Raw genomic sequence first — 27539 nt, forward strand, 5'->3', positions numbered from 1 at the left:
AGCTGTTAAAGCACAAGTTGTTTTGTTGAGTGTCGGCAGCTTTTGGAATTCTGCTACTGGCAGCTTTGGAACTTTTGGACACCTGATAACGAGCTTGGATATAATAATAATAATAATAATTGGATACTGAGTTTGGATACCTGAAAATAATAATTCATGAAGAATTTAAACCGACCTAATTTACCTCTTATTTATTAGCAAGTTTATTTTTGCCTCATTTTTATCTGTTGTAGCGCAAATTTGCTAGAGGTTCTAGTCATTTATTTAGATTTTAAATTAATAAATTTTAATCTAGCAACACTTTACCTGTATCTGGATTTGTGGTGTTGTTTTATAATTTCAGTAGTTTTCTGTTTTAATGTTAGAATTGTGGGTTAAGTTTTCGAGTAATTTTCAAATCAATACTACAAACAAGAATGAAATATGTCTGTCTTTCTTACTACTCCTGATTAAAGAAAACTATATTCCAAAATTATTTTATTTTAAAATCAACGAAAGATTAGTGAATCTCAGAAGGTTGGTGAATTTCAAGAATTTCAGTGGGTGACAAACAGCGAGGGAGATATATGCCTTCTAAGATTGGTCAGGATAATCCACAATGGGTTTTTCTAAATTCACGGTCAATTGCACTCATCTTTTACTCTTGTCGTCTCTTATTTAGTTGAGGATTTCCAGTTTCAATCTGAGAGAAAGTTAAAAGATTTTGGGGGAGGGGGAGGTATAACTTCTTTAAAGTGTACCTGCATGTCCTACCTTGTACGATCATGCCTCAAGGTTTTGTACTTGATAACATACCATCGTTAATTTGCCGATTGTAATTGTAGGAAGAAGAATTGAGGAATTCAGGAGACGTCAAATATGCCCACTTGAACGAGCAGCTCCACATTGAGATCATTTCTATTGCTAGTCCTGCTGAGGCTCATGCCCGTATGGCCTATGCTCTCACTGAAATCAAGAAATATATCACCCCAGAAGAGGATCCAAACTACATGGTAAGTTTCCTGTCCTTTTCTTGATTAGGTGGATTCTGAGGGCTTTTTTCCCTTTATAAATCTTGTTATAAACCATAATTTTTAACAATGGCTATAACACATTTCACGATTATACTGCAAATTGTTTTGAAGAACCCAAAATTCTGAAGAAAAATTCAGTCAGTTAGTATTATAGTATTAGCTCTACAGATGGGCGGACTACGAAGGAAAACAGCATGAAAAATTGGTGTACTATTTACACCAATTGTGTAACACCAAAGGTGTACTATACTATTTCAAATAGTATAGGGGCACATATTTGACACATCTTCCGGCAAATCAGCAGATAACAAAGGGACGTGTGGTTCAGAAAGCAGAGATGGGGGGGGGGTTGACACACTCTTGATTTTTTGTACGTGGCTTTTACTAAAGAACTATGCTGCTGTTTGTTGTTATTTTTTGCTGTCTTTAAGGTATGATTCGTTCGATTTTAAATCAAAAGATTCTAATACCTTTTTTGAGCATCGAAAGTAACTGGAAGACTGTTACCCCCCTTTCTATGCCCATTTTAGCCCCTTACAACCCTGTAAACTTCTATGGCTTTGGATTGAAATTTTTAGACAGCCATTTTGTTCAGAAATGTCTCAAAGGTTGCCTTCTGGGTTGATATCACCCCACAGTCCTATGGACAATGGTTCTATAATGTAAATTACCTAGTGTTCAAAGATATGTTATAGTACAACATTCATGTATGTTCGATCTTGGTTGTCCAATCCCAGATTTTCAAGATTTCTCATGCTAAAAAAACATCAAATCTTCAAAATTGGAATATGTATGAACATGTAAAATCAATATGGTTCTATATGGACAATGGTTCTATAATGTAAATTAGCTAGTGTTCAAAGATATGTTATAGCACAACATTCATGTATGTTCGATCTTGGTTGTCCAATCCTAGATTTTCAAGATTTCTCATGCTAAAAAACGTCAAATTTTCAAAATTGGAATATTTATGAACATGTAAAATCAATATAAAACTTCTGGTAAGGAAAATCAATTACTTTCGAAAAAAGAGTAACCCCTCTTTTGAATATGTCACATGTTGAAAAAACAAACTAGTTTCTGGAAAAATCTCGGCATCCAAAGATGTCTAAAAATCTGAATAATCAGATTCTGTTCTGGATTAAGACAAAAAGCCTACCCTGCAAACCAAATTTGTAAAATTAGACTGAATTGGTAATCTGTATTTATAAAACCTAATTTGCCAACTAGAGAAACGTATTAGCTTTTTCAAGACCCGAGTTTCCAGTCTCACTTTTTCAGGGAAAGATAGGGTGTGAAATGGCCTACTGCACTTTGTTAAAACCTGCTTTCAACAGAGGTTGTTGCTATTGATTGTCATTAATTACAATAATCTATTAAACAAGCATGATTCTAGGCTCTATTGAACGCAGTTTTGATTTTTTACAAAAAAAGAATTAAGAAATTTTGCCAACCCATAGAATCTTTTAAACTAACCAAAAGTATTGTTATACTAAAAGCAAATTCCCAGAATTTTCTATCTGTAAGAGGAGGTATTTTATCTTATTGATGAAGCCATAAGCAACGGAATTGATGAAGCCGCACGGAAGCGTCAAAGGAAACAAACAGAAACATTTCTTGTTTACAAACAAGCCTAACCAAACAGTACTAGTGGGAATATGCAAAAATAAAGGAATTAAAGTAACTACTACTTTTGAATAAGAAAAAATATCCCTTGATGTGATTAATTATGGTGGTTTAATTTTCCACTTAACATAGATTTCGTTCTTAGTATCCTTGGTTCTTTAAGTAGTTGTTTGAAGCATACATTTTTTTTGCTCTTGCTGACCTGTTCTAATATATTTGAAGTCCACGTTGTTTTTTTTCAAAAAACTCCATATTTCTGTGGTAGTAATAAGCAAGTGACTTGACATATGGTCACAAATACCAATCCATTTTTATGTAATGTATTTTTAATCGTTGTAATTCCTATTTTATATTATCATCCATATTCGATTTTTTTCATTTTTTATCATTATTAATATTTTTTTTCATTTTCCCTTTACCTTTAGATGATGGCCGGTCATGGCGCTGGTCCAATGATGGGCATGGGAGGTATGATGGGAGGTCCAGGGCCAATGGGACCACAAGGCCGTGGTCGTGGAAGAGGACGAGGTGGTTTCAGTGGACCTGATAGGACATTTGACTTATTAGAAAAGGCAAGAATGAACACAAGCGAAACCATGGAGTAAGTTTGTCGTGTTTCTTTAAAATGCTCGTGGTGTCTTAAGTATTCATTGTTAGGTGATATCGAGTTCGATCTTAAATGATTAAGTTTTGAAAAACTCCAAAATAAAAATCATTTCTTTTTATGAAGTGAAAATGACACTTCAGTCTTAAGGAGGTGCTGGGATACAATAAATTTTGCTTGCTTTTAAATGTATTATTTTCTATCCTTCTTTATATTTTTACAAGAATTATTGAAATTATATTTTTTTATAATTTTAGTTTAAATTATATTTTTACAAGATTTTTGTATAAGAATCAACAGTTTCGAAAGCACCTTTCGTGACTGCTGTTTTTTAATCAGAATTTAGCTAAGTTCGAGTCCGTTGATTTTGAATTAAAATCAAGTCGCCATCAATCCATTGCTAATTGGAGAAAACGCCAAGACAGGTGGGTCTCCCCGTTCACCTGCGAGTCCAGGGTACTTGTCGATTCTAAAACATGGTAGTCCGCCTGAGACTCTAAGCAGGCAAGTCTATTAGACTTAGATCACTCGTTTGCCTGTTATTCCAAGCAAATTCAGTTCTCCCTTTTTCATACAAGTCCAGTCGACATTGTTAGTCATGAGTCAACCCAAAGAGTTCTACGCCTATATACCTAAGTTCTGTCCTAAGATGGATGTATAGATGATAAACTGTTTATCAATAAGTGAAAATGACGCCATTTTATTCATTCCTGAAAAAGCCAACTGTGCCTCTCACTCAGACTGTCTGTCTTGGCCTTTTCTCTAGCCATGGCTTGATGGTAACTTGTTTTAATGCAAAAATCAATGGTCCATTCATTTTAAAAATCATCAATCCGTTGCATTGATAGTTCCAACCATTGTAAATAGTTTCTCTCTTCCCTGTGATGTAGTTGCTTCTAACTGCTTGGCCCCTTTAGGGCTCAGAACCTTCAGGCAGTTCTGTTGAACATTTGATAAGCCTGTTTCATCCATGCTGTAAACATGGTCAGTTGAGAAATGTTACTCTAAGTATAGCTGTTCCAGCTTTTCATAGAATGTAGCAACTGGATCATGGCTGAAGCCAAAATTGCAATGAGGACTAATGCTTTATAGTCTGTGCAGGGGAATTCTAGAATGTCTCTTTGTGAACCTATCAGTCTTTTTCTGCTGCTTCCTTTTGATCCATTGATTTGGGATAATTCACTTTGTTTGCCTTTACAAATTTTTAGGTTAATTATTATTATTGTTATTATTCATTTATTGCCCATAAAAAAGACACAATAGATAGAGTAGGCTAGTCACTAAAGATAACAAAAAGCAAAAAAGGACACAAACACACATCAAGGATTCAAATACATAACAAAAAAACCTCATCACATATGTAACATTAATACAAACAAACTATTGTGAACAAATTGATGACCATGGATGATAGATGATACTATCAATAAATGAAAATGACGCCATTTTATTCATTCCTGAAGCCTCTCACTCAGACTATCTGTGTCGACTTTTCTCTAATCAGCCATTGATTGATGTCAACTTGATTCTAATTCAAAGTTAAGCTGAATTTATTTACGTTCAATTCATCTAATGAGTTAATTCCTACGTGTGATTTTTGTACGCTGCTTTGACTCTTCCAGTATATAGGGATATTTATATCTTTCCTCTCTTTTCAACTTACTTTCGATTATCTCACTCATCTGCCTTGCTATTGAAATTCACTTATTATGTTTCCTCTCTCTTTTTCAATTTATTTTTGAATTTGTGACTGCCGTGCCATCGAAATTCATGTTTTAGTATTTAGTTAATAAGCCGTACGAGTTTCAGTTGAAGCTTTAATTTTGGCTAATATATTAATAGTCATATTAATAAAAAAAATAGTCATATTAATGACTATTTCGGTATGTCATTATATTACGTGTCGCGCAGTTCGTGTTATCTTTTATTGGAAAGGTTTGTTCGGATCCACAATCTGAGCCATGTTTAAGCTTTGTTTTCCTCTAGTTATTTGTAAACGTGTCTTATATTTTTCTCTTTTTTTAGCCCTGGCTATGGTTTCGACGAGTCCTATGGTGGAATGGGAGGAGGATATGAAATGCCATACAGTAAGTCATCTTTTGTTCTGGCTCTTGCATTTTGAAATTAGGGTACTAATTTAGTTGTTGCCCACTTAGAACAAGACATGTTTAAAAGTCATTTCTTACTTCGTACTATGCAGAAAAATTGTAGTCGACACATTCCACGTTTCTACTTCCTTTTTTTATCTTTTTTTTTTTTAACAGAAACCTAAAATAAAAGTTGCGTGCCTTCAGATTTGGAAAAAATCGCAGGAAGAATGGCAGACGTTTCAAAAATAGGTTAGGATTTTTTTTTAATGGAATCTAAAAATGTCACAGCTGTTATTCGACCACTTGTTTTAAGAACATTACGGATGAGTTTTTTTTTTACAATGTTGTTGCTTTCTGCTTAACTTTGCCAAATTTTTACTCTTTAGCTTTTTATTTGTTAATTTTTGAAACAATTTTTGACTTTTAAAACGCCTGCTTCGGATTCGTTTTAATTTTTTTTATGAACTAAGTTTCTAAAGCTATTCCACTGCATAGCCAAAATCTGGGATATGTGTTAGCAGTCTTTTTAGCAGAGGAAGTGAAAAGGGGAGGATGAAAGGTGTGAAACCCGAAAGCACTGCAACCATTTCCTACAGCCGAGAATTTTCTTTTGACGCTGCCACACACCCAGGGGTGCTTTTTACCAGAGGAAGAGAAAGGGGAGGATGAAACGTATGAAACCCGAAAGCACTATAACCGTTACCTATAGCCGAGAAGCTTCTCTTGACGCTGCCACTCACCTAGGGGTGCTTTTTACCAGAAGAAGAGAAAGGGGGAGGATGAAAGGTGTGATACCTGAAAGCACTCTAATCGTTACCTATAGCTGGGAATTTTCTTTTGACACCGTCACACACCTAGGGGTACTTAGTAAGTGGTTTTTAAGGAAGTACAAATATTCCTATCTAGGGTAATAATCTGTTCTCTTAAGTTCTGGTTTATTAATCAAGACGCTTCTGTTGTCTTTTCCGCCTTTCCAAAAAATGAGTGTACACATAAGGGAAGGGGGAGTAGGAGTAAAATAAACTGAATGTTATTTAATTACACTCATGCCCATTGTAACTGACACCAAACTTCCTCAGTGGTTATTCCAGCGTAAGAACAAGGAAAGTACTCTTAGATTTATGCCCATTCTTAATTTCATGTAAAATGGTATAACGAATATCAAGCTGTTTGAGTTTTCCAGGCATTACTTTGCTTTTAAATGCCAAAAGTTTGGTTTTAGTGTTCTTCATTAGCACTGACTCAGTCTTAAGAGTGGTAGTAATTAAGAGCTAAAGTATCCATGGGCTGTTTTGTTTTGAAGGACGGCAAAATTCACTTTTATGGCAAATCGTAAATACCGTACCTTGATGGGGTCAATACTTTTTTAAGTTTTTACCACTTCCGGATTGTTTATTAGTCGTTAGAAATTGTATTTGGTGCATCGGCTCAATACGGTCGAGAGGGTCACTTACTATCTTGTCCTTTTTTAAAATACTACATTGCATTTAAAATATTTTTGCCCTGTGGAAATATCTTATGTCTATGTGATAACCGCAACTTTTCTTTTGGTTTTTGTAAAACTGAATATTTTAGGACAGTGTCACATCTTCGTCAGTGTTACCACGTTGAACTGTGAAAGTAAATGTCGAAATTAAACAGCTAAATTTGACAAATCTTGTCGCGCGTAAAAAATTCAAACCTTAACAATATATTGATTTCTAAAGAATAGTGGCATGTTCTGAAGCGATTTGGTACCATATCTTTTTTAGCTTCTTTTTGCTTCGTACGCGCTAATACCATAAACTGCATGCCTCCATATGGAGGTCTTTTTCTTTACCATCAGGATTGCCGATTTTCCCAGTTTTATAATATAGGGCTCTTCAAATTTTTACTTGACTAATTCGAACAATTAGTTGTTATTTTCTCAGTCTTTGGTACTTAAAAAGCATGAACACTTAAGTATTGTTGTATTGATTACTTCATGTATGAAACACGAAAAATAATAAGATTCCGTCAATCAGAGAAGGTTCTCAGAACCTAGAGAGTTGACGAGCTTGGGCAATGACGGTGGTAACTCGTGCACACAGAAATATGACGAGCGGGTATTGTCTTTACCATTCCCTTTCCCTTTTGTGATTTCAGTAAAGCGTTGTTATTGATGCTGAAGCAGCTAAAATACTAAGAAATCGATAGCTTGTTTGTTTGTTTGTGAATGGAACTCGCAATGGAAATGTTTGTATCTGTTGTAGACGGCAATACAGGATGGACAGCATCTCCTGGCCGCGGGGCTGGCGCCGGTGCCCGTGGTGCCGGAAGAGGTATGCGTGGAGCCCGTGGTGCACGAGGTGGACTTGACCAGTCAAGAGGAGGTGGAAAATTTCCCTCCGCACGCGGAGGAAGAGGCCGCGCAGCACCCTACTGAGTTGCCCTATGGTAAGTCACTATTAAAATATTAGGATAAGCTTTAGGGGCTTTTAAAATTGTCTGAAATCTAATAGTGAAATTCACTTTATAAAAGCAAAAAATGTTGTGCATAAAATGCTCTTATGCTCTGTTTTGTCTCTAAATTCAATTGCGTAGGTGTAAAGACGATCATTCAGTTCGAAGTTTTAAAAATGATCAAAGGATTAACACCTGATGTATAATAAATATTACCACTCATTCAACAATAATCATCAATTCGTTAGTGAACTTCATAAACATCGTTTATTGTTAAATGGTTAACATTAAAAACGTCTCAAAGCATTACATGTAGATAGTCCCTTAAGTCTATGTTTTATTCTAATGTAGTCCTTTACCAAAATATATTCCCTACAGTAGGCTTAATATCAGAATAAGAAAATGCCATCCGTGCCATCTGTACGTTTATATATACGTTTATATGTACGTCTGTACGTACAGATGGAAATGTTTACATTAGTAACTAATGCCATCTTGTATTATTATCAAACTTGCCTTCGTGTTAAATATATTCCAGCTTGAAAATTGGTTTCTAGACTAGTAAGAGTCTCCCCTGTAGCAATGGCCTCCTAGGCCGCATAAGCTTGTGACCTTAGCTACGACTTAGTCCGGGGAGTCCGTCGGCAGTATGTTATTAGTGAAAGATATCGCTATGAAGCTTTTTATTTTGTTAATATACGAAAAATTGAAAAAGGGCCCTATTGAGTTCTAAACAGTTTGAATTTTTCATATTCACCATTAAGCTTGTCAAATGTATAGAAAACCTTCAGTGTCTAATACTTATCCTTTTATTTTTCAATTGATTGCTGAATTTTTAAATAGTATTTTATCTCCTGATAAATTCTCTTTTCTAATTGTATAGATAGTTAATTATCCTCTTATATATTGATTTCATGCTTGAGTTAATAAACACTCATGATATGCAATTTTGCTTTTAATTTTCCTGCCAGGCAAATTCCTGTCCTTGGTCCGTAAAATATCGGAACATTATTAAGATCAAATAATTCTTATTTTGAAAGGACAAAAAAAAATCTAAATCAAAGATTAAAAACCGAGTAAAATTTTAAAATCCCTTCATGGTGGAGGGAAGGTCAATTAACGGAGATGTAGGGGGAGGGAGCAAGGATTTTGTTTTAATGAAATGATGAAAAATATCTAGGGTACATTTTTGTTCTCTTCGGATTTTTGAAAAAAAAAAATATAACCTGGGAATTTTCTAAACCTATTGGGACGGAGACAATTATGGAATCCGTCGATGTTGGTAACAAAGGATCCATATTTAAAAAAGAGTAAGAAACGAATTTAGATCTAGGGTTAAAAACTTCAAACCGAATCGTAAAACCTCCCCTTTAGAGAAATATAAAACGGGTAACTAGATGCTTTAAAACATGATTAAGTACCAAAAATACAGAACACAGGTTAGTTCACTAAAATAGTTTTGAGAGTTAACAAACAAGTATTAGTCGGGGACAACTAAACCTCGTGTTATTTTCAAAATCTTTTTAATTAAAAATTATATTATTAATTAAAGCCATTTAAGAAAAATCAATTTCTAGGCTTTGTTGTGTAATTCTTCACACTGCGTACTACTATTTCTTTCAAATATCTATTCGTTTTTCGTGTCCTATGACTAATAGCATTCTTGTCTTTTGTGCGATTAAAAGTAATAAATCTTTGCTTTGGAGTAAGATTTTTCCTAACCTTTAACACTATCAAACTTTAGCCCTGTTCAACGTATCGACTTTACCACCGTTGAATGTTAAGGTTTGAACTGTCGAAAAGAACTACTAATTTGTAATAAGAGATAAGTTGGATTAAATTATTAATGATGGCTTTAATCACTACCCAAATGATTAATCTAATTGTTCAGTCTAATTTATATTGATAATTGCAACTAATTACTTAAGTTCTTACTCCAAAGCGAGAATTGACTCGGACGGTGATTCCAGACACCCAATGGGGAACTTCGCCCCCCTCCCTTTGTACGCCTTTTATAATATGAAATTTGAAGAGTCTCCCGTCAGTTGTAGTCGAGTTTCTTAATTTCACTTGACAAACAGAACTGTAGTTAGATTCTTGTTTCTAAAAAGGAACAAAATAACCATAAATTTCCCTCTTTTTCAGGCAAATTAAAAAAAAGTGAAGACTTTATCAAGGAATATATAAATGCAGATAGTGATGTAGTTGTCTGGATGAACAACCGTTCAACTTATTCAAATTGTGATTGATAATTTTTTCACTGTGTTTTTATTTAATACCAAGGCAGATGACAGCAGCGCTGTCCAACTATTCTTTTTTTTTATACTTGTAATTCTTACTCAGTAGGACTTGATAAATAAACGAACCAAAAATTTATAAAAAGAATTTGTTGGATTTAGGTTTACCCCTTATTGATCAGGCTCAGGGTTGCCATTGGCCAACGAAAAAAAGGTGAAATATTTTTTATTTCACTAAAATAGGTAAAAAAGAAAACGAAAAAGTACTAATTTATCATAGTCTCTTTTTTCAAAGGCATCTAGCTGATTTGCAACTTTCTGAACGACATGTAAAAAATGTTTAATTTTTCTTTGGCTCAAGAACATCTAAAAACCAAAGAAAAGCCCATTTGAGCAACAGTTTTCTTTTGCAAAAGCTCAGCATAAATCGATACATAAAAATTGCCGCTGAGTGAGGGGGTATAAATCACTAATGTGGCAACCCTGATCATTTTGATTTAGGTTGTGTATTTTATTTATTTTTGTCTCTTACTATTGAAAAAATTATTGTTCAAATCTGGATAAATAATGCCAAAAATCTGGTATCTAATGTGTGAAAGTTCTATTGAATCCAACGCTTAAAATATAACCTAGCCCAGATATATTTTAAAAGAGTAAAACTTGTACAACTACATAAAGATTATCTGTATAAACGAATAAAATAAGTTTGTATTACACACAAATCGGCATTCTTTATCCCGTAGGATTAATTGTAACCAGAAATAAAAGTGTGTTTGTTCATACTCATTTCGCCATAATTTCCTCGGTTGGGTTAAGCTCCTTTTTAATTTATCGTTGGGAGGCCTGGCGTAAAGATAATCTACCAAGTAAAACACAAGGATTTGGTTTTTCATTCTTAACTATTTTCCTGATTTTGATGTTGGTTTAAAACAAAAGTTATATATTGGGTAGGATAAATACCCATTTAATTATCGTGAATTTGAACCCTCAAACGAGAATATAAGGAATTTTTATTGCATAGAAAAACATTGACGTGAAATAAGAATTTCACCTCCATACACTTGTGAAACGTAAAGGAAAATGAAACTTGGGAGAGCCTAATTAAAAAAAAAATTACATTGACGATCGTCTGCTCCACATTGGAAACGTGTGTATTTATTTGTTATGATAAGCCGAGGAATTATCTTTAAACCCACAATGTTTATAATCAAGTGGAAAATAAGACCCGAGACTTTAAATGTTGTGAAGAGAAAATTAAGAAAACGGGTCTTTTTTGAAAAAATATTGGAAAAACATGCTTCTATTACCTAAAAAAATTCGACTGTTATTGCTTTATAAACCTTATAAAACTTTAAAGTGGTTTCTTGTTCATCATCTTGTCTGCTTTTTTTTAGTGTGTCTGGGTCGCGTTAAATGTTTGAAATTGTGCTATTGGGTCAATGTTCCAGTCTTCCTTGAGAGGATTCCTTCCTGGGGATTCGTGGTTCTTCGTTTCTTTCAACAATCATAATCTAATTTTTTTGTTAATAGATAAATCGCCTTCTCAGATTTTAAGTTCTTAACTGTTGGTGAATTTTTATGCTCAATGTTTGCTATTTATATTGGTTATGTGGGACAGTTTAAAACCTGAGTGATGAATTTTATTGGAGTGTTCGCTGCCCTAGGATAAGTTTTTAACAGCTTTAGCTGTCACCAATACTGCAAAGGGTTCTTAGGAGCAAGTTCAGGATTTCAAACTAAAGTCTCTTAAACATTTTCAGATATTTGTATTTTGAAGGTAAAAATACGACTTGTTTGGTTTATTTTTCTTTTTAAATACCCTAGCCAAGAGTTAAAAAATAATCTTAGAATTGGTGAAATCTATTTGTAACTCCAAATGGACTCCTGTGGAGATGCTATAAGCCCTTCATGCTAGTACAGGGGTTTCCTTTGTGGTCTCAAGTGGTAATCAATAGAAATAGGTGTGTTCTGTTTCTCTATAAAAATGAAGGATACTTTGTTGTTTAAGCGTGTTCCTTAAACACTAAAAAAAGGTCAGGCTTCAAAAATTAACAAGTGGGCATTGCAGGTCAAAAACGATTAGTTCTGTTCTTAGAATAATTGGATGGACTGGCCCTATTGCCCTGAGTTCCAACTCACTTTGTCAATCCACCCCGTATTGATAAATGATTGTAAAAGTTAACCCATTTTTAAAGAAAAGTTTGTTAAACAGAATCGCTTGCTGTAAAATTCGATTAAAAATGAACTTGCATCTTGTGCTCTCATGATGGCTAAACAATCATTACCTATGTTTAATTGCAAATACGTTGAAAAAAACTTCAAATTTAATCTTTTTCAAAATTTGAATAAAAATTCTGCCAGAATTTAGTTTTAAGGCAAGTTTTATGGTGAAATTCATTCACTCATTTTGTCCCTTCAAACGCTGCTGATTTTGCCGGTTGAGGGAGTAAAAACTGCAAAATGTTATTAATTTTTTTCCGAAATCTCTTTGGGGAAAATTGCACGCATCTTATAGTTTTAAGAAGTCGTGGGCTATAACAGATTTGTTATCAAACAGTTCAAACTCTGGTGACCCCCTCCCCCCAACTGGATACGCACCTGCCTATGGCTGTAACTTGGAACCAAAAGGAAGATCTACTTCAATACATTTGTTTCGAAAATATCTGTTCATGGAGCCAGAATTAAGATAATGCTCAAACCTCTTAGTAGTTTTTAACAAATTTTTTGATTAACGAAAATCCAATACAGAAGCTTGTCTACTTTCCTGTCATTCACAATTGTCTGAAAATGTCCAGATGCCTTTCTCAAAATATACTTCCTTCCTTTTATTATCTTGAGCTTGGCGTTAATTTGCTTCAGAAGAAAAGTCCAGTATCCTGGTGGTCGAAAATAAAGCCGTTCCATTTTTATCATAAATCTTGCGGATTTTGAAAGTTGATCAAACAGATTTTGGTCTTAATTTGGGCCTCAGGCTACTGAGTATGAAGAAGACGAAATTTTAGTGCCTATTTGTATTACTTCAAAACGATGTTTCAGTTATAATAAACTCGTCATTTTCACGCCTAAGATCTTCACTTTCTCATTTCAAAATGGTCGTCTTAAGTTAGCCATAAAATCTAAAACAGCTTCAATAAGCACTGAGGTTTTAAGAAATGATTAAAAAATGTTCGTAAATGGTGCTATTGAAGCTTAATGAAACGAAAAGAGGAAGTTACACCCGAAAATGAAGAAGAAAAAAGGTCGAAAGCCTATAAAGAAAATGCCACCTCAATTAAAAGCCATTGCGGAACCAGATAAAACAAGGTAAAGTACTTAGGTAAACGTAGTCTTTCTAATATTAAGTATTTTCTTTCAACATTCAACTAGCTGTTATCACTTCTAAAAATATCTTTGGATGCTTATGAAAGAGATAAACTGTTGGTATTTATTTCAGCCATGTTTCGTTTAATGCAATTCTTAATTTAACCATCTCCAAGATGAATAACTTATTACTAAGTCTTATTTCAAAAATTATTCGATTATATATTTTCTACTTTTTTAAACTAATTTTTGTAAATGCTAAGTCTTTAAATGTTAAATTCTATTTTAAGTATATGTTAAGATTTTTTTGATATATATATATAACCCTTAACTAATACGATAGATTTTATATTGTCATTAAAATTTCTTAGTATCCATCGTGGAATTCTGTCACGTTCTGTTCTTTCCGCTGTGTTTTGCTTAAGTATTTAAAATTTTTCCTTCCTTAGATTAAAAAAAAAAATCCAAAGTAAGACTAATTACTAAAATTAAAATTCACGTATATCTTCTATGTATATTTTTTGTTTTCGCTACTCTTTTTGTCAAAAACTGGAGTAGATATAGATATTGTCAAAGTATCTTATAATCCTATATTGTGAGGTTTCAGGGATCCATCTTGGGAGGCTTTGGGGTTTTATTCCCCTTGTATATGCCTGAATTCGAATAAATCTAACATTTATGCATGAATTAGTGAATCCTAGTAAAATACCTTTATCCTAAATTGAGTAATTTAATTACCTCTATTAAACGGTTTTTCGGGCGTTATATATTTTAGTGTATGGTTGCCAAACTGTACCGTCACAAATCTGGCTTTAAATATTCTCTTTCAATTTTCCGGCTTAATAAGTGATTTTTTGTTTTATCCCGTGTTAAATTTTGATCGCGTTTATTTATTTATCTAATGACAATTGGGATGAAGAATAATGACCAGTTAGCAACCATGTTTCAACGTTAAGTTTGGCAACCATGTTTCTATCTCAAAATTATTTAGCTCGTTTCAGGTTCATCGTAATATTGGGATATTGGACGGACTCCATATAAATTCGTAAGACCCAAAAAGAATAACACGATTATGGAAAAACAAATAAAGCATAGTAAATTCTGCTAGTTTGGATATGAATTTCGGAATGAAATGAGGTTAACGTTGAGTCTGTTATCTAAAGACTACAAGTGTTACTTATATTATCCCAAAAAAATACTCGGAAAAAAACTGGTAAGTGTTAAAATATTATAACTCTTATTTTGTTTAATTTTTTTTATCCGTTCATACCATTTGAATATTAAGAAATATTTTCATATTTAGAAAAGTTATTTATAATAATAATTAAAAAAATGAACATAAAAAATAAGAATTATAAATGTTCTGTCAATCTAACTTAAATTTGGGACGTTTGTTATTTGAAATTCTGGATTCTGAAGATGGATTTATTTATGTATCTTTCAATTTTTTTACTCACCTTAAATAAAGCAAAATTTGCCCAAGTTTTAAATTCCTTTAAATTTATTTCTTCTCAAATGAAAAAGAAAGTTGAAAACAGTTTAAATGAAATAGTATGAAGCAAAGAACACATTAGAATGTTTTTTTAAAAAACTTTTTTTCTTTTTTAGCCTTGGTAATTGTTGCAGCAACTGAGTGTCTGTTAGCAAACCATTGACGAAATTCATTATTTGGTCTTAGATCCTATGAGCGACAAGGTACTGACTCACTTATTTTTTTTTAAATATAGGTTAATTGACTAAATAGACCATAATCAATTGATTGATTAGATATGGATTATAACTAGTTAAATAAGTAACGCTCAGTTTGCAAGGCTTAAGGGACCAAGACTTAAATACAGACTGAAATACAAGGATAAATCCTTGTATTTCGCTTGTTTTCTTCAGTGGGCTAATCCCCCGATCAAGGTAATCGTTGGGTCCCCTAAGAGTTAGAACCTGAAGAGCGCCACGAAGAGACAACTTTTAATTTTATATATTTCTCAAAACTAAATAATTTTTCTTTCGCTGTATAAAGTATAGTCATTAGGGTATTGGACGTCTTGGTGTGTGTGATGTTATTCATATGAAAACGTATCTTAAAAATTTGTCAAGATCTTTTACAAATAGCCCAAGGTCATGGGTTGTTAAGATCGTTTTTTCCACCGAAGAAGGAACGATTTTCTTCTTACGAGCAATCTTAATCAGCGAACAACAATTGTTGCGCAATACTTAGGACCTTGCTATACAAATTATAATTGTTTTTTTTTTTTCGCCCCAATACTTAGTATTTAATGCAAAGCCATTAAGAATGAGCGACTCAATTCACAGCTATCAAACGGAAGTCTTTCTCTGATAGCTCTGAATCAACTTTTTTCAACACACAAATTGCGTTTTGAAACTTCATTATGCCTAAGGCTTTAAACTTTTATGAGTCTAATGTTTATGAAAAATATGAAGGAACAGGAAGACGGTAGCATGTATTTTTTTTCACCGGAAAATGGTAGCTTGCCGATTTTCCAGAAATAACTTGTTCCGTTTCATGTCTGTGTCTTGCTTCTTTTTTTGAAAGGATAGCTTCATTTTTTTATGGTTAGCTTTTTTAGATACTACAGCTCTCAAAAATAATTTTCTGTTTAAACCGAATATTAATAGCCTTAAAATATTTTTTCTGAGTTGGCTTTATTCTATTGGACATTTTTGAGGAGAAGGGGAAATAAAAACTGATCAAGAAACTTCCTCACAGGCACAGGCATGGCTATCAGGAATCCTCCGCCCTGTCTTAACAAATGTAAGTTTGCATATGTAAACTCCGAATAAGAAATATTTTACCGTGTTATCAACAATTGTGAAAGAATAAATTGTTTCAATCAAGTCAGGTTATTTATAATCTTTTATTTTCAATTAGTCAAAAAAATTTTCAATCTACTGATCTTTTTCAATCATTTTAATAAATGATGGTTAAATGCAGAAAAGAACAACTCCATTTATCATTCTTCGTTTTTAAAATCATAGAATATAAACAAGGGATAAAATAACATGCCTGTCTTTATATTTGAATACAAAAACTCCTTGGAACTACTATGTAGAAAATAACTTAAAAGCTGTTCACTAATGCTCATCAAAACTTCTGTGCTACTGGAATCACTTGGACTTAGAACCACTTACCGTAAAAAATCCACCAACTGCTATTGAGTTTGTGATGCTATGGAATTTACTTGAGTTTGAAATCTCCAAAATCCTCCTTTTTCTTTTACTGATTGTGCAGATCTTTTCAAATTGTAGTGGTTTCACTTAATTATAAACTAGTCTTGAATTTTAATATATTATAAATTAACCCGTTTTATTTGAAATTAATGACAACAGTTCGACATGTGATTGTATCTGTTTTGCAACATAGCCGATGATAAAATCTGAATGACCTTGAATCACTGTCTGATTGTTAACCGCAAGAAAGAGAAAAAATTGAAATTTAAAATAAATTGCGGGGTTTTTCTGATTCCGGTATCTCTAATATTAATTGTGTTTTGGTATATTAAACAGGCTTAGGATACGGTTCTAGTATGTTTGGATGAAACTTGACCGCTCGGACATTGTAGGTTTTTTTAAGAGTATTATTATCTTTCGCACCTCAATAAAGTTTTAGTGAATTATGCCTGTTTCTTGTTAATTTAATTGTCTGTGCTATTTTGTTTTTTCGTCAGTACTTTAAAATGTAAAAGGTTATGGAAGTAAGACTTAGGCTTGGTTCTGATGACACCTAGTAGAGTACAGGACAGCAATGATTGACCTCTACACTGGTTTTATCCTGATCGAAAGACCATAATACTTTGAGGGGTGATCGTTAAACTCCTACTGAATCTTCAAGGACAACCAATTGTTATTCGTTGTCTCTTTCAGAGAATTGGAAGAGTCCGGCACTAAATCGTGGGGAATGTAAGGCTCCCATGTCTTCAATTCATGTGACCCTAGCATTACCACCTCGTTAGTCAGACTTTGTCATTTATTCGTGGCGGCTTGGTAAGAGACCTAATCTACGTGCTAGATAATCTGTCAACTCAACTAGTCATACGAATTTTTTGCAGGAAGTTGTGCTCAAATCCCAACAATCTTCTGTACAGCTTTAGAATGACAGGGTTTGCATCCTTATGTCAGTATGGAAATCACGTCGAGTTTGAACAGGCACAGCTTAAGCGTCAGACATCTAAATGCTATTTAATTGAGGGGATGATGCACCTATATATGTTATTCAAAGCAAGATGTCTCTCTGTTGCAACTGCTGCTTGGAGTTAGTTTACCTTTCAGCTATTTGACTTTGTTGACTTCCTTTATTTCGTTTCCTAAAGTTTAAAACATGCTATAAGCGAAGTGATAACGCCATTTGACATCAGCTTTATCTTGCCTCCATTGATCTGTAGTCCTGTTTGGGAGGCCTTTGAAGTTGGCTAATCGATGTTCCGTTACGTATCCTCGCTGAAATGATCATCGAAAAAGTATGTCCACCGTAGATGTCAGTGGTAAAACACAAGAGGTTCAACTATATGCTTCGCAAAACTTGTAAAATCACAAGATGAACTTTCATCATGGCAAATAACAATAGAAACAGGAGAGTTACTTGCCTAATACCAGACCAAATAGTAAACGGGTCCGTCTGTCCGATTTCACTCTATGCTTTATACAACTGTGTCTTATACAGGGTTTTTGATATTTTGTTTCTTGGGAATTACATAAAAACAAAATACTTACCCACGTATCTCCTTGAAAGACTGAATCGAAAGCATTCACAAAGTCTGCGAAAACCAATATGATCTATGACTGCCATTAATTTTTTTTTTCTTCGAGTATTGTCCACAGGATGAAGATAAAGTCAACACGGCCGATTTCATTGAGAATTGTATTGCTCCTCTCTAAGCATAGTCTACTTATTTTTAAATTCTGCAATTACTCGACTGATTCTAATCGTCTGAAGTGCTTCTTTTCTCCGGCTATTATACACTGCTCTCAATCTTTCCTTGAAAAGTTAGACGATCGAACCATTCTTTAATATCTTCAGTGCTTCAGCCTCTGCCATATACAGCTAAATCTGGTATGATGTCGTCATGACTAGTTGCTTTTCTGGTCTTAAGGCTTTAAGGAATACTACTAACTTCATAAACAGAATTAGATCTGTATTGGGTTTGTCAAAAAATTCTTGGGTCAGTTGCTTTTCTCTTGTCAGAAGGCGCAAGGACAGACGCCTACTCAAAGTGTCTCTTGAATTTAAGTCCTCTTTGTAGTGGACGAACAGTACGTGAGATCTAACTCAATGCTGGCATTCAGCAATGAAGAAATTTTTCAAGACGCTGGGGAATTCTGGTTGCATATGTTTCACGAGAAGCTACTTTTCAGGAGATACCTTCAACAAGGTTTGGATTCGGTGGCCAAAAGATTAAAAAATCCCCCATCCCCAAACAGAACACTCTTGATAATAGCAGAATAGGGTCCAGTGCATCCTTGGTGCCGAGTTAGTCTCAATAGTCAAGTCTAGTGTCGAATACAAATAACTGAGTACACAATCATACTATGTACATCGAATACACCAATAACCGAGCTTGTTCGATCTCATCAGATTCAGAAAAACAAGAACCAATGAACTCTGTTGAGATTCGAAAGGGGGTACTGAAATTTTACAAGCAAAACTAGGACTGGAAGCAACAAGGATGTGGAAAGAAATAATTTTAAGGATAAAGAAAGGCAGGAACAGATTCTGTATTTTTCTCTTAGTCTTGTTTCCTGAAGCTTTTCTTTTTTGAAAAGATTCTCCCCTTTTTTTGAAAAAGCTTTTTTTTTGAAAAGGGGTTTGCTGATGGCTTTTCAGGGAGGACTGGCATCTGTTAATGTTTTGCGATATATTTTCTATTTTAACCAGCTAACTTAAAGTGCTTCGCACTCGATATGAAGCTCTAAGGGATTTTAATGGGACGTTTTATGTGAAAATTACATTAAAAGTTTTTTTTTTAACTTATAAGAATTTTTTAGAGAATATTAATTATAAAGATAGTGTTAATTTTCTGGAAAATTGATACAATAGGGAGAGAAGACTGTCTCATTTAGGGTAGTTCCAGTTCATTTTCATGATGTAAAACCCAGCTCTATGATCGATGTATGATTATTACTATGTTCCAATTTCTGATACTTCAATCACATTCTGCTCCGTTGTTCTGATGTGCTAAGTAAATTCTTAAAACATTATTTCCTTGCAGATCAAAGCTCCAGAATTTCATTTTCTGAAGAAGAGGTTTAACGTAAATCCTGCCATAAGTTTCTTCCACAGCAAAGCCCCATCAACATTTTCAAGGAGGGAGTCAGGTTAGTATTTATCTGCCAAGAATTTATCTGTAATTTAATTCTGCTAACTAACCGTAATGAAGTAATCTAATAGCTTTGAATAGGGACATGGTGCAATTCCAATTTCATCTAAGAGTAAGTTACAGGATAGGACACAATTAGAAAAACAAATAAAAATGAGGAAAAACTACTTTAAGAGAATAAAAAAAGCTTTATTGTACCCTGATGTATAGAAAATAATGGATCCATAAAAGCCTCTCGAAACACCTTATGAAACACCTTATAGAAACGACTGTTCAAGGAATAAACTCCATTAAAGACTAGAATGATGAACAAATAGTTATCCCTGTCATAAAATATTATAAGTGCGGATAAAACAAGATTGCGCACAACTACGACAGCAATAATGTATCCTAGATGAGTTAACCATTTCAAACTTACAAGTGTAGTTTTTGGCTGGCCAGTTTGAGTAAACATTTTTTTTTTTTTTTAATTAGAAAAGATAGAAGTGTTGAAAAATAGTTTTCACTTCCTAAAGCTGAATTTAACCAAAGACACAGAGGCATAGTATTATTATAAAATGTATGTCCCTTTTTCCTTTTCAAACTGGATCTTCTTTTTTTACGATCTTGGACATACTCCTGGTTTTCTGCCTTTGACATTCCTTCAATCAATGCTCTACTAGCGATTGTAAAGGGATAAATGAGTTTCAACAAAGGTCAATGTTTTGTCCTTTGCTTTTGAATATCTAAAAGTTTTTCAGTTTCCTAATTTTTCAGGCCGTTAAACTCTCGTGGTGCGGGGGGAGGGTATTAACATATGGCTATCCCCATGCCTTGCCTTTAGTCGCAAAATGGGTCGGAAATTTCCGCTATTTGTAGAGGGTTCTGACTATGTGACTGAAATCTGAGCGGAAATTGTATCTCAGGTTACATCAAAAACAATTTTTGAAATAGATTAGATTAAAGGATTAAATTAAATAGATTAATGCTAAATAGATTAAAGGTGGAAACCCTCATCTTCAGTGTAGAAATCGTCTCTGAGGTTTTATTTTAAAGTTTGGAGGAAAGATGTTCGAGGTTAAATATTTTTAAGTTAAGAAACATTGAAAAAAAAAAACAACCTTATGGCTTAATAAGTATACTATGTACAAGCCATGTCGTTTGTAGCCTGAAGACGAAGCTGTTGCTTTCTACAAAATATCATAGTTTGAACAATCGGCTTCAGTTTTTGACAATTTTGTGCCTTTTTTCTGTAATAGAAAGGAAGTGGTGAGCGGGTATGCTACATTTTTTTTTTTGTGAAACTGATGTTGGTGACTTGTGTAGCATTCAATTACATCCTTGCAATTTCTGAAGGATGTGCACACAAAGCCACTTAAGCTTGCCCTTGTTTGGGACGACAATGGAAGACAAAGTCGATGAAAAGTACAGTCCTCAGAAGGAGAATAGGACAACCAGCTGAAAGGAATGAGCCAACTAAACGACTTTCTTTTCCTGGATGCTGGAAAACTGCACGAAATGTCTGGAGCCCAAGGGTTCTTAAATAGAAGAAGTTAGGACGCTTCGTTGAGTGACGATAATTTGTAGACAAACCCGTCCTGTTTTGTTTGGAGCCAAAAGAAAACTAACCTGTGTGCTGTGAAGTGACTGCGTCGAGTGGACTAGGCCGTGAATCAAGCTTAGAAGAGTCAGTAATTGCCTGTTATTTAAACCTTCAAAAGGCAAATGAACAGTCTACAGATGACTTGCCAACTTCACCTTCAGAAATAAATAATCTTGTTCGCTGGGGTGCTAAAAACGGCGTTATAACACAACGTGTTCATTTTTCTGAGGACTCTTGACTATAAACTATTATCGCCGACTGAAGATCTAGATTGTCCCCGTTTTTTTTTCAGGGCTATCAAACGAATATACTAATGCTTTGATACTAGACAACTGAGCTCTTTCATTGAAGCAAAAGCTTGAGGTATTAACTTGGCTTTATCAGTTGTCTACAGCATATCATAGAGCACTAAAAAGCTTTCCCAACGATACAATGAAAATCGCTTAATTTGAAACTGCGAAATCAAGGTAAAGAAAAGAATAATTTGAAACTAGACTGTTAAAGTGAATAAACTCCATTAAAGACTAGAATGATGAACAAATAGTTATCCCTGTCATAAAATGTTGATGATTTTGGTAGCCTGACAAATTAATAATTCAAAACATTATCAGCTGGTATATGATGATTTATTTTAATGAGTTTTTATTACTTTTCAGCAAGCTGATCATAGCTCTACTCTTGCACTTGTCTCTGGTCTTTTCCTGTGGGTAAGTTTTTACTATTATTATAACTCCTTAACCCTAGAACCTTACCCGATATTATGATTTTTGGTGGAGAGGGGAGGAACCTGAACTGGGGAAACAGCGTCTTTTAATAAACAAAAGGGCTCTTTTTGGCAGAAAATAAAACAATCTCCGCCTTTTTTGTAATATGACGCCTTTTTTCAACTACTCTTTCCTTACTAATCTTTTTCGCAATCGTCGAAAAAAAGCCTAAATAATTTCACGACTGTAAATGCCCTTACTTTTCTGCATTAGCATTCCGTAACATAGGTTACTTAACTCTATAATCTACAAAGGTCTATGATTGGCCACAACGATTCTCTAACAAGAATCAAGTTAAACATTTTTACGAACTCGTTAGTTAACTAGTGTAATAGACTTGCATTTGAAATCGGTATTAAACTTAATTTATTGATTAACTTGTAAATACTCCAAAGCAAATCACTGAATTTCTCTTTTGAATCAACATATTTCATGAGTGATCCTTTGAATAATTAACACGAAAATCTACAAGGGTCTATGATTGGCCACATTGCTTCTCTAACCAGAATCAAGTTAACATTTTTACGAACTCTTTAAGTTAACAAGTGTACTAGGCTTACATTTGAAATCGGTATTAAACTTAATTTATTGATTAACTTGTAAATACTCTAAAGCAAATCATCGAATTTCTTCTTTTGAATCACCGTATTTCTTCGGTGATCCTTCACAAAAAGTCACCACACTAAAAAAGTAGAATAACGCAATCTCAGTAAAATTAGATAGTGACATTTCCAGTCTGACCTTTGAATTTTTTCTGTCAATATAGATAGTACTTGTCTTCGAAATTTTTTTGACATAACCAGACTTGATAATAGGTACTTCGGCAATCAAGATTTTAATAAAATCCTGAAAGCTAAATAACATTGAAAATCAGTTAAAAGTTTCAAGATATTAGAAAACGTATATTCTTACTGCTGAAGTCAAAAATATAAAAATAATTGTAAAATATTTAGTGGTTTTGTTGCACGCCGACATTTTACTTAAACATTTTCTCCCAAAACACGAGTCTCGACAAAACACGGTAAAGGCCATCTAGCATTTGCCGACTTCGCCTTTTTTGCCAATGGTGTAGCCGTCATTGCCTGCGTCCTTTGTAAAAGTAACTAGTGTTCCGTCATGTCCGTCCACCACCAAACTCTTCATGGTGCTTCATGAAGTGTTTATCGAGCACCTCATCTTAGTGAGGTGCTCGATAGTTGAGAAGTTTTTTTTTCAGTTTTGTCCTTTGAATGCTAAAAATTGGCGATTTCTACGTATAAGGTTGAAGACTTGTTTAGAAAAATTACTAGAGGTAAATCCTAGGTATATTTAGATGCTGCAAAGGAGACAGCAGGGACCGGCCAAGATTTTAATAGTTTAAGTAGTATATGCAAAGTCGAAACAACATGGTTTGATTACGAAACAGCGTTTAATTACAGCAAAAAAGTTCCAGCAAAAAGGTAACTTAACTGCTGCTCTCCGGTAAGATAAAAAAGGTGAGATACAGGATCTGGTTTTGGGCTACAGCATATTAAAAAAAAAAAAAAAAAATCAGAGATGTTTATATGCTGTATAAGAGGTACGGAAAAGAAGCTGCTTTGATTAGAAAACTGAATACCGAAAAAAAAAAAATCAAGCCATAGTACATAAAAAGTGTATTTTACAGCCTTTTTTCCCTTAAATTTCTTCAACGAACATTAGTCCAGTAAACCTATGGCTCTTGTGTAATGATGAAAATGAGACGCTGAATTTTTTGTGAAACAATGATTCACATTGGCTTAATCTTTTCTGACACTCAATTTTATTATTGTTTGGATCCTCTTTAACTTGCCTATTCTCAGTTATGTATTTTTTTAAGGTCAAGTTATGCCCACGACGAATAAAAAACTCTGGTTGTTAATTGGCAGAAAAGGAGGAAGAAGGTCCCTCGAATGTATTCATGAATGTGGAAAAGAAAAAACCCTGTAATATTAACATTCAGGGTTCTAATCCAAAACATCCTGAAAGTGGCGCCATGGAATTGAGAAAATTTTTGTTTTGAGTTGGTACCAGATCAATTCCCCCTCAGTTGGATTAAAGATGTGACACATTATGACGAATTCTAGGGTAAGAATATTTATTTGTTTTTCTCTATAGCCTAGTAATTAAAAGGGTAGTGAGGAAAGGATAGAATAATCGCCTAATGGGTTTTACACGGGAGCTAAAAAAATTAATGGGTCTTGTGTCTCGAGATCAGAACAGTTTTGGAAATTCTTTTTCTTATATGATAAGCAACATAAATTTAAAAAACGAAATATTTCAGCTTGAGTGTTTAAGTTTTAAAGTTTGAACATGTCTGTTCTATCCATGAGGATGTGTAGTTTCCTGTGAAATAGTTAATTTTGAAGATAATTTATTTTTTGAAGGCAATGTATTTGTTTTTATTGCTGCTCATCTAGATAATGTTTTAACTCATGAACACATCTCATCTCACGTCTTGCCCCCCCTCCCGTTCTATTTCAAACGCTTTATTATCATTGCTGTAGTTACTTCACTAGAGTCCTGCCTATTATCGGGATCGAAGGGAGAAATCCTCAATTTTCGACCCTTATTCAGCTGGACAACCGTTTAACTCGACCACCCGTGAAATTCAACCCTCATTAGCTCAACTTCCTTTAACCCAGCCCTATTTGAATCAACCTCCATTCAACCCAATTGCTGCAATCATGAAATTCAAGTGTGTTCAGGACCTGGGCAGAAAACGTTTTGCTAATCTCAAATATATAGGACAGAAGGATAAATTGTTGTAATTTAGGGGGACGAATAGTTTTGCATTAAAGTAGCACGAAAAACATACGAATGAGCCAAACATACGAATTAACTGAATTAGCCAATATTCGAAAAACATACGAATTAACTGAATTAGCCAATATTCGAAAAATATACGAATTAGCCAACAAATAAAGACCAATTTCATTCGATTCGACTTTTGTCACTTTCGGGAAACGGGCGGAAGTACATTTTCTATGTACATAGTTAATTTCAAGAGGATTGAGCTGAATTGGGTTGAGTTAAACGGAGAGTTAAACTAAAGAGAATTCAAACTTGCAGGGTTAAGTTGTGTGAGGGATGAATTGTAGGGAGGTTGATTTAAACGGGGATTGGGTTGCATGAGAGTTCAGTTATATGGGTTAAGTTGTACGAGGTTTCTGCTGCACAAGAACCTCGATTTTTATTGATTAAAATCGAAAATTTTTCGTTAAAAAAAAAACTACCGTAGTCCTTTGTTTTTTCCGTTTAGAGCACTCATTTGGCATGTTTTTGTTCTTATTAAGAATTATTTAATTCGAAAAATAAAATTGGAAATTAATTGGTTTTCCTGTTTTGCATGGTTGAAAATTAGTATTTTTCTCTCCTTATTCGTACACTTCAAATATCTTCAATTTTATTAAACATATGCCATTTTCACACTACTTTGAATTCCACTATTAAGAATGTTGAAAATATGGTTTGAAATAAAATAATTGGAAATGACCGTATCAAATCTTTATAAATTACGATTTACTTAGTGCCATCACTTATATTTTAGCATTCAATTGAACTAGGTTTCGATCTTTTCTTCTGAAAAAAGTCAAGGTTTTGGAGCTAGTCCTAATCTACTACTAAAAAGTCAAGAGTAGGAAATAGTATATGGAGTAGTATAAATAATATAAATGGTATTAAATAATGTAAATGGTATAAATATTATAAATGGAGGATACTCCATTCCTATATCCGTTTACGAATATAGGAATATACGGATATTTACGGACGTAAACCTCAACGTTTAGTGTTGAGGTTTACGTCCCTTGTTCTAATTTTGACGATTTATTTCTCTGCATTTCTTCAGTTTTGATTTTCCCCAAAAATATGACTTTTTCTTATCATTTTTCGTCCAAGATTCAGCTTTATCCATTTATTGAATTTTTTTTTTTAATTTTTTTTTCTTGATTGGTGCTCTTCTGGAATGGAAAATGCGTTAAAAATTGGCCCGTAAATAGTTAAAAATGGGATAAATGTCACCTTTTTACATTTAGGATTACTCTGCTGGAAAAGTTGAAGCAATATTATAATTCTGGCTCTGAAGAGATGTAATTGAAGCTCATCAATTAAATGCTCTAAGTGTCTTCATCTTTTGGTATAAAATAAAATTACAGACTTTTCGCAAAATAACTTGTTTCAGAGCAAATGTTTAAGCACTGGTTAATTTGATATGTATAAGACCAAATCCTAAATGGACAAACTATTTTCAATGCTACAGTGATGAATATATAGTTATCCCTGTCATAAAATGTTGATGATATCAATACTCTGATAAATCAATTGGCGGAATTATTACCTTGTATTTGATGATCTATTTTAATTTGTTTTTATTGCTTTCTAGCAAGCTGATTTTACACTATTCTTGGACACATTGCAAACGTCTTGGCTATTTTTGCGCCAGTAAGTTTTATTATTTTAATAGCTATTAAACTAGATCTTTTCCCAATTGTATGGGGAGAGGGGCACATCAATTTAATAGCATGATCAACAGTAAGTTACGGAAATTAATACCTTGCGTAAGACGTTTTTTTTTACTGATATTTACTGCTTTTTATCCGGTGGGTATTTCAGTATCTTACACGTTTCAAGCCTCGTGACTCAGTGTGTTGTGGTGATTTTAATATTATTCTGTATATTATCCAGACCCTTAACAAATTTTGTTCAAATATTATTTTTTTGTGGGGGGGGGGAGAGGATCGTTGAAAAGTTTCTTTTTATCAAAGAAGAAAAGTGATATTTAGTCCTAAAATACTGCTTCGTAGCTGTAATTTTGTAGTACCCTGAAACAGGCGTTTGACATACTGTCTTCTGATTTGGTATGAACTGAACTGACTAAATATTGCTATATCATGTAATATTGCATTTTATTGTCAACACTAATATTCAAACATGGAATTAATTTAAATCGGATATTCTCGTACGTTTGAGAAATTAAAACAACAATAAAATTGTCGTAAGGTATATGTTCCTCCGAAAGCAGTAGTATTACAACAGTGCTGCAGCTTTAATTTGCACAAATAGGACAAAATACCTGTGTAATTGAGTTTATTAGTCTAGTCTATCCATTTGTCTAGCCAGAATAATAATGCTCTGATTAAGATTTAGTCACCCCGTCATCGTGAAAATCCCTTAAGCTAGAATTTTTATAATCTACTGTTTTTTTATTTAGGTCAACTTTCGCGAATACTTCCTTTTTCTTGTCCATAATTCGGAATATTAGATTATAATGAGGTGTTGGGTTCCGAGCTCACATTTATATTAACGTTATTATTCCTGTCAACGGTTTCACCTTGGTAATCTTCTAGATTTAACAATTTACTTTTAAAATTACACCACCAAATAGTAGGGTGGGTTTCCTCATCTATTATATCGTTAGTTCGGTTCCTCTCAATTTCGTCCGTTACTGAAATTGAATGGTTTCCTTCTCGCCTGCCTTTTGTTTCGCTATTTCAGGTTTCACTGCTAAAAAGGACGAAATTTCACACCAGCTAAGACGATACAACGACTAGTTGTAGTACTGTGCAGTCAGTTGATTT

The 27539-nt window shown here is 33.7% G+C and overlaps 1 protein-coding gene across 2 annotated transcripts in view; it reads left to right on the forward strand.

The window, feature by feature from the left end:
• The window catches only part of LOC136036448 (glycine-rich protein GRP33), a 46502-nt gene that overhangs the window by 17207 nt on the left and 1756 nt on the right, over positions 1–27539 (forward strand). The window contains exons 5-13 of one of the 2 annotated variants that reach the window (XR_010619732.1): positions 825–992; positions 3065–3240; positions 5269–5330; positions 7565–7748; positions 14900–14986; positions 19510–19615; positions 21856–21906; positions 23801–24048; positions 26345–26403. Coding sequence is in view for 1 of the 2 variants with exons in the window: in XM_065718691.1 (XP_065574763.1) it covers positions 825–992; positions 3065–3240; positions 5269–5330; positions 7565–7737 (579 nt within the window). In the remaining variant the exon portion in view is untranslated. Of the gene's footprint in view, positions 1–824; positions 993–3064; positions 3241–5268; positions 5331–7564; positions 7749–9899; positions 10140–14899; positions 14987–19509; positions 19616–21855; positions 21907–23800; positions 24049–26344; positions 26404–27539 lie in introns of those variants that run through there. The other variant, XM_065718691.1, reaches the window with a different exon arrangement.

The sequence above is a fragment of the Artemia franciscana genome, chromosome 2, assembly GCF_032884065.1.
Source record: "Artemia franciscana chromosome 2, ASM3288406v1, whole genome shotgun sequence".
Lineage (NCBI taxonomy): Eukaryota > Metazoa > Arthropoda > Branchiopoda > Anostraca > Artemiidae > Artemia > Artemia franciscana.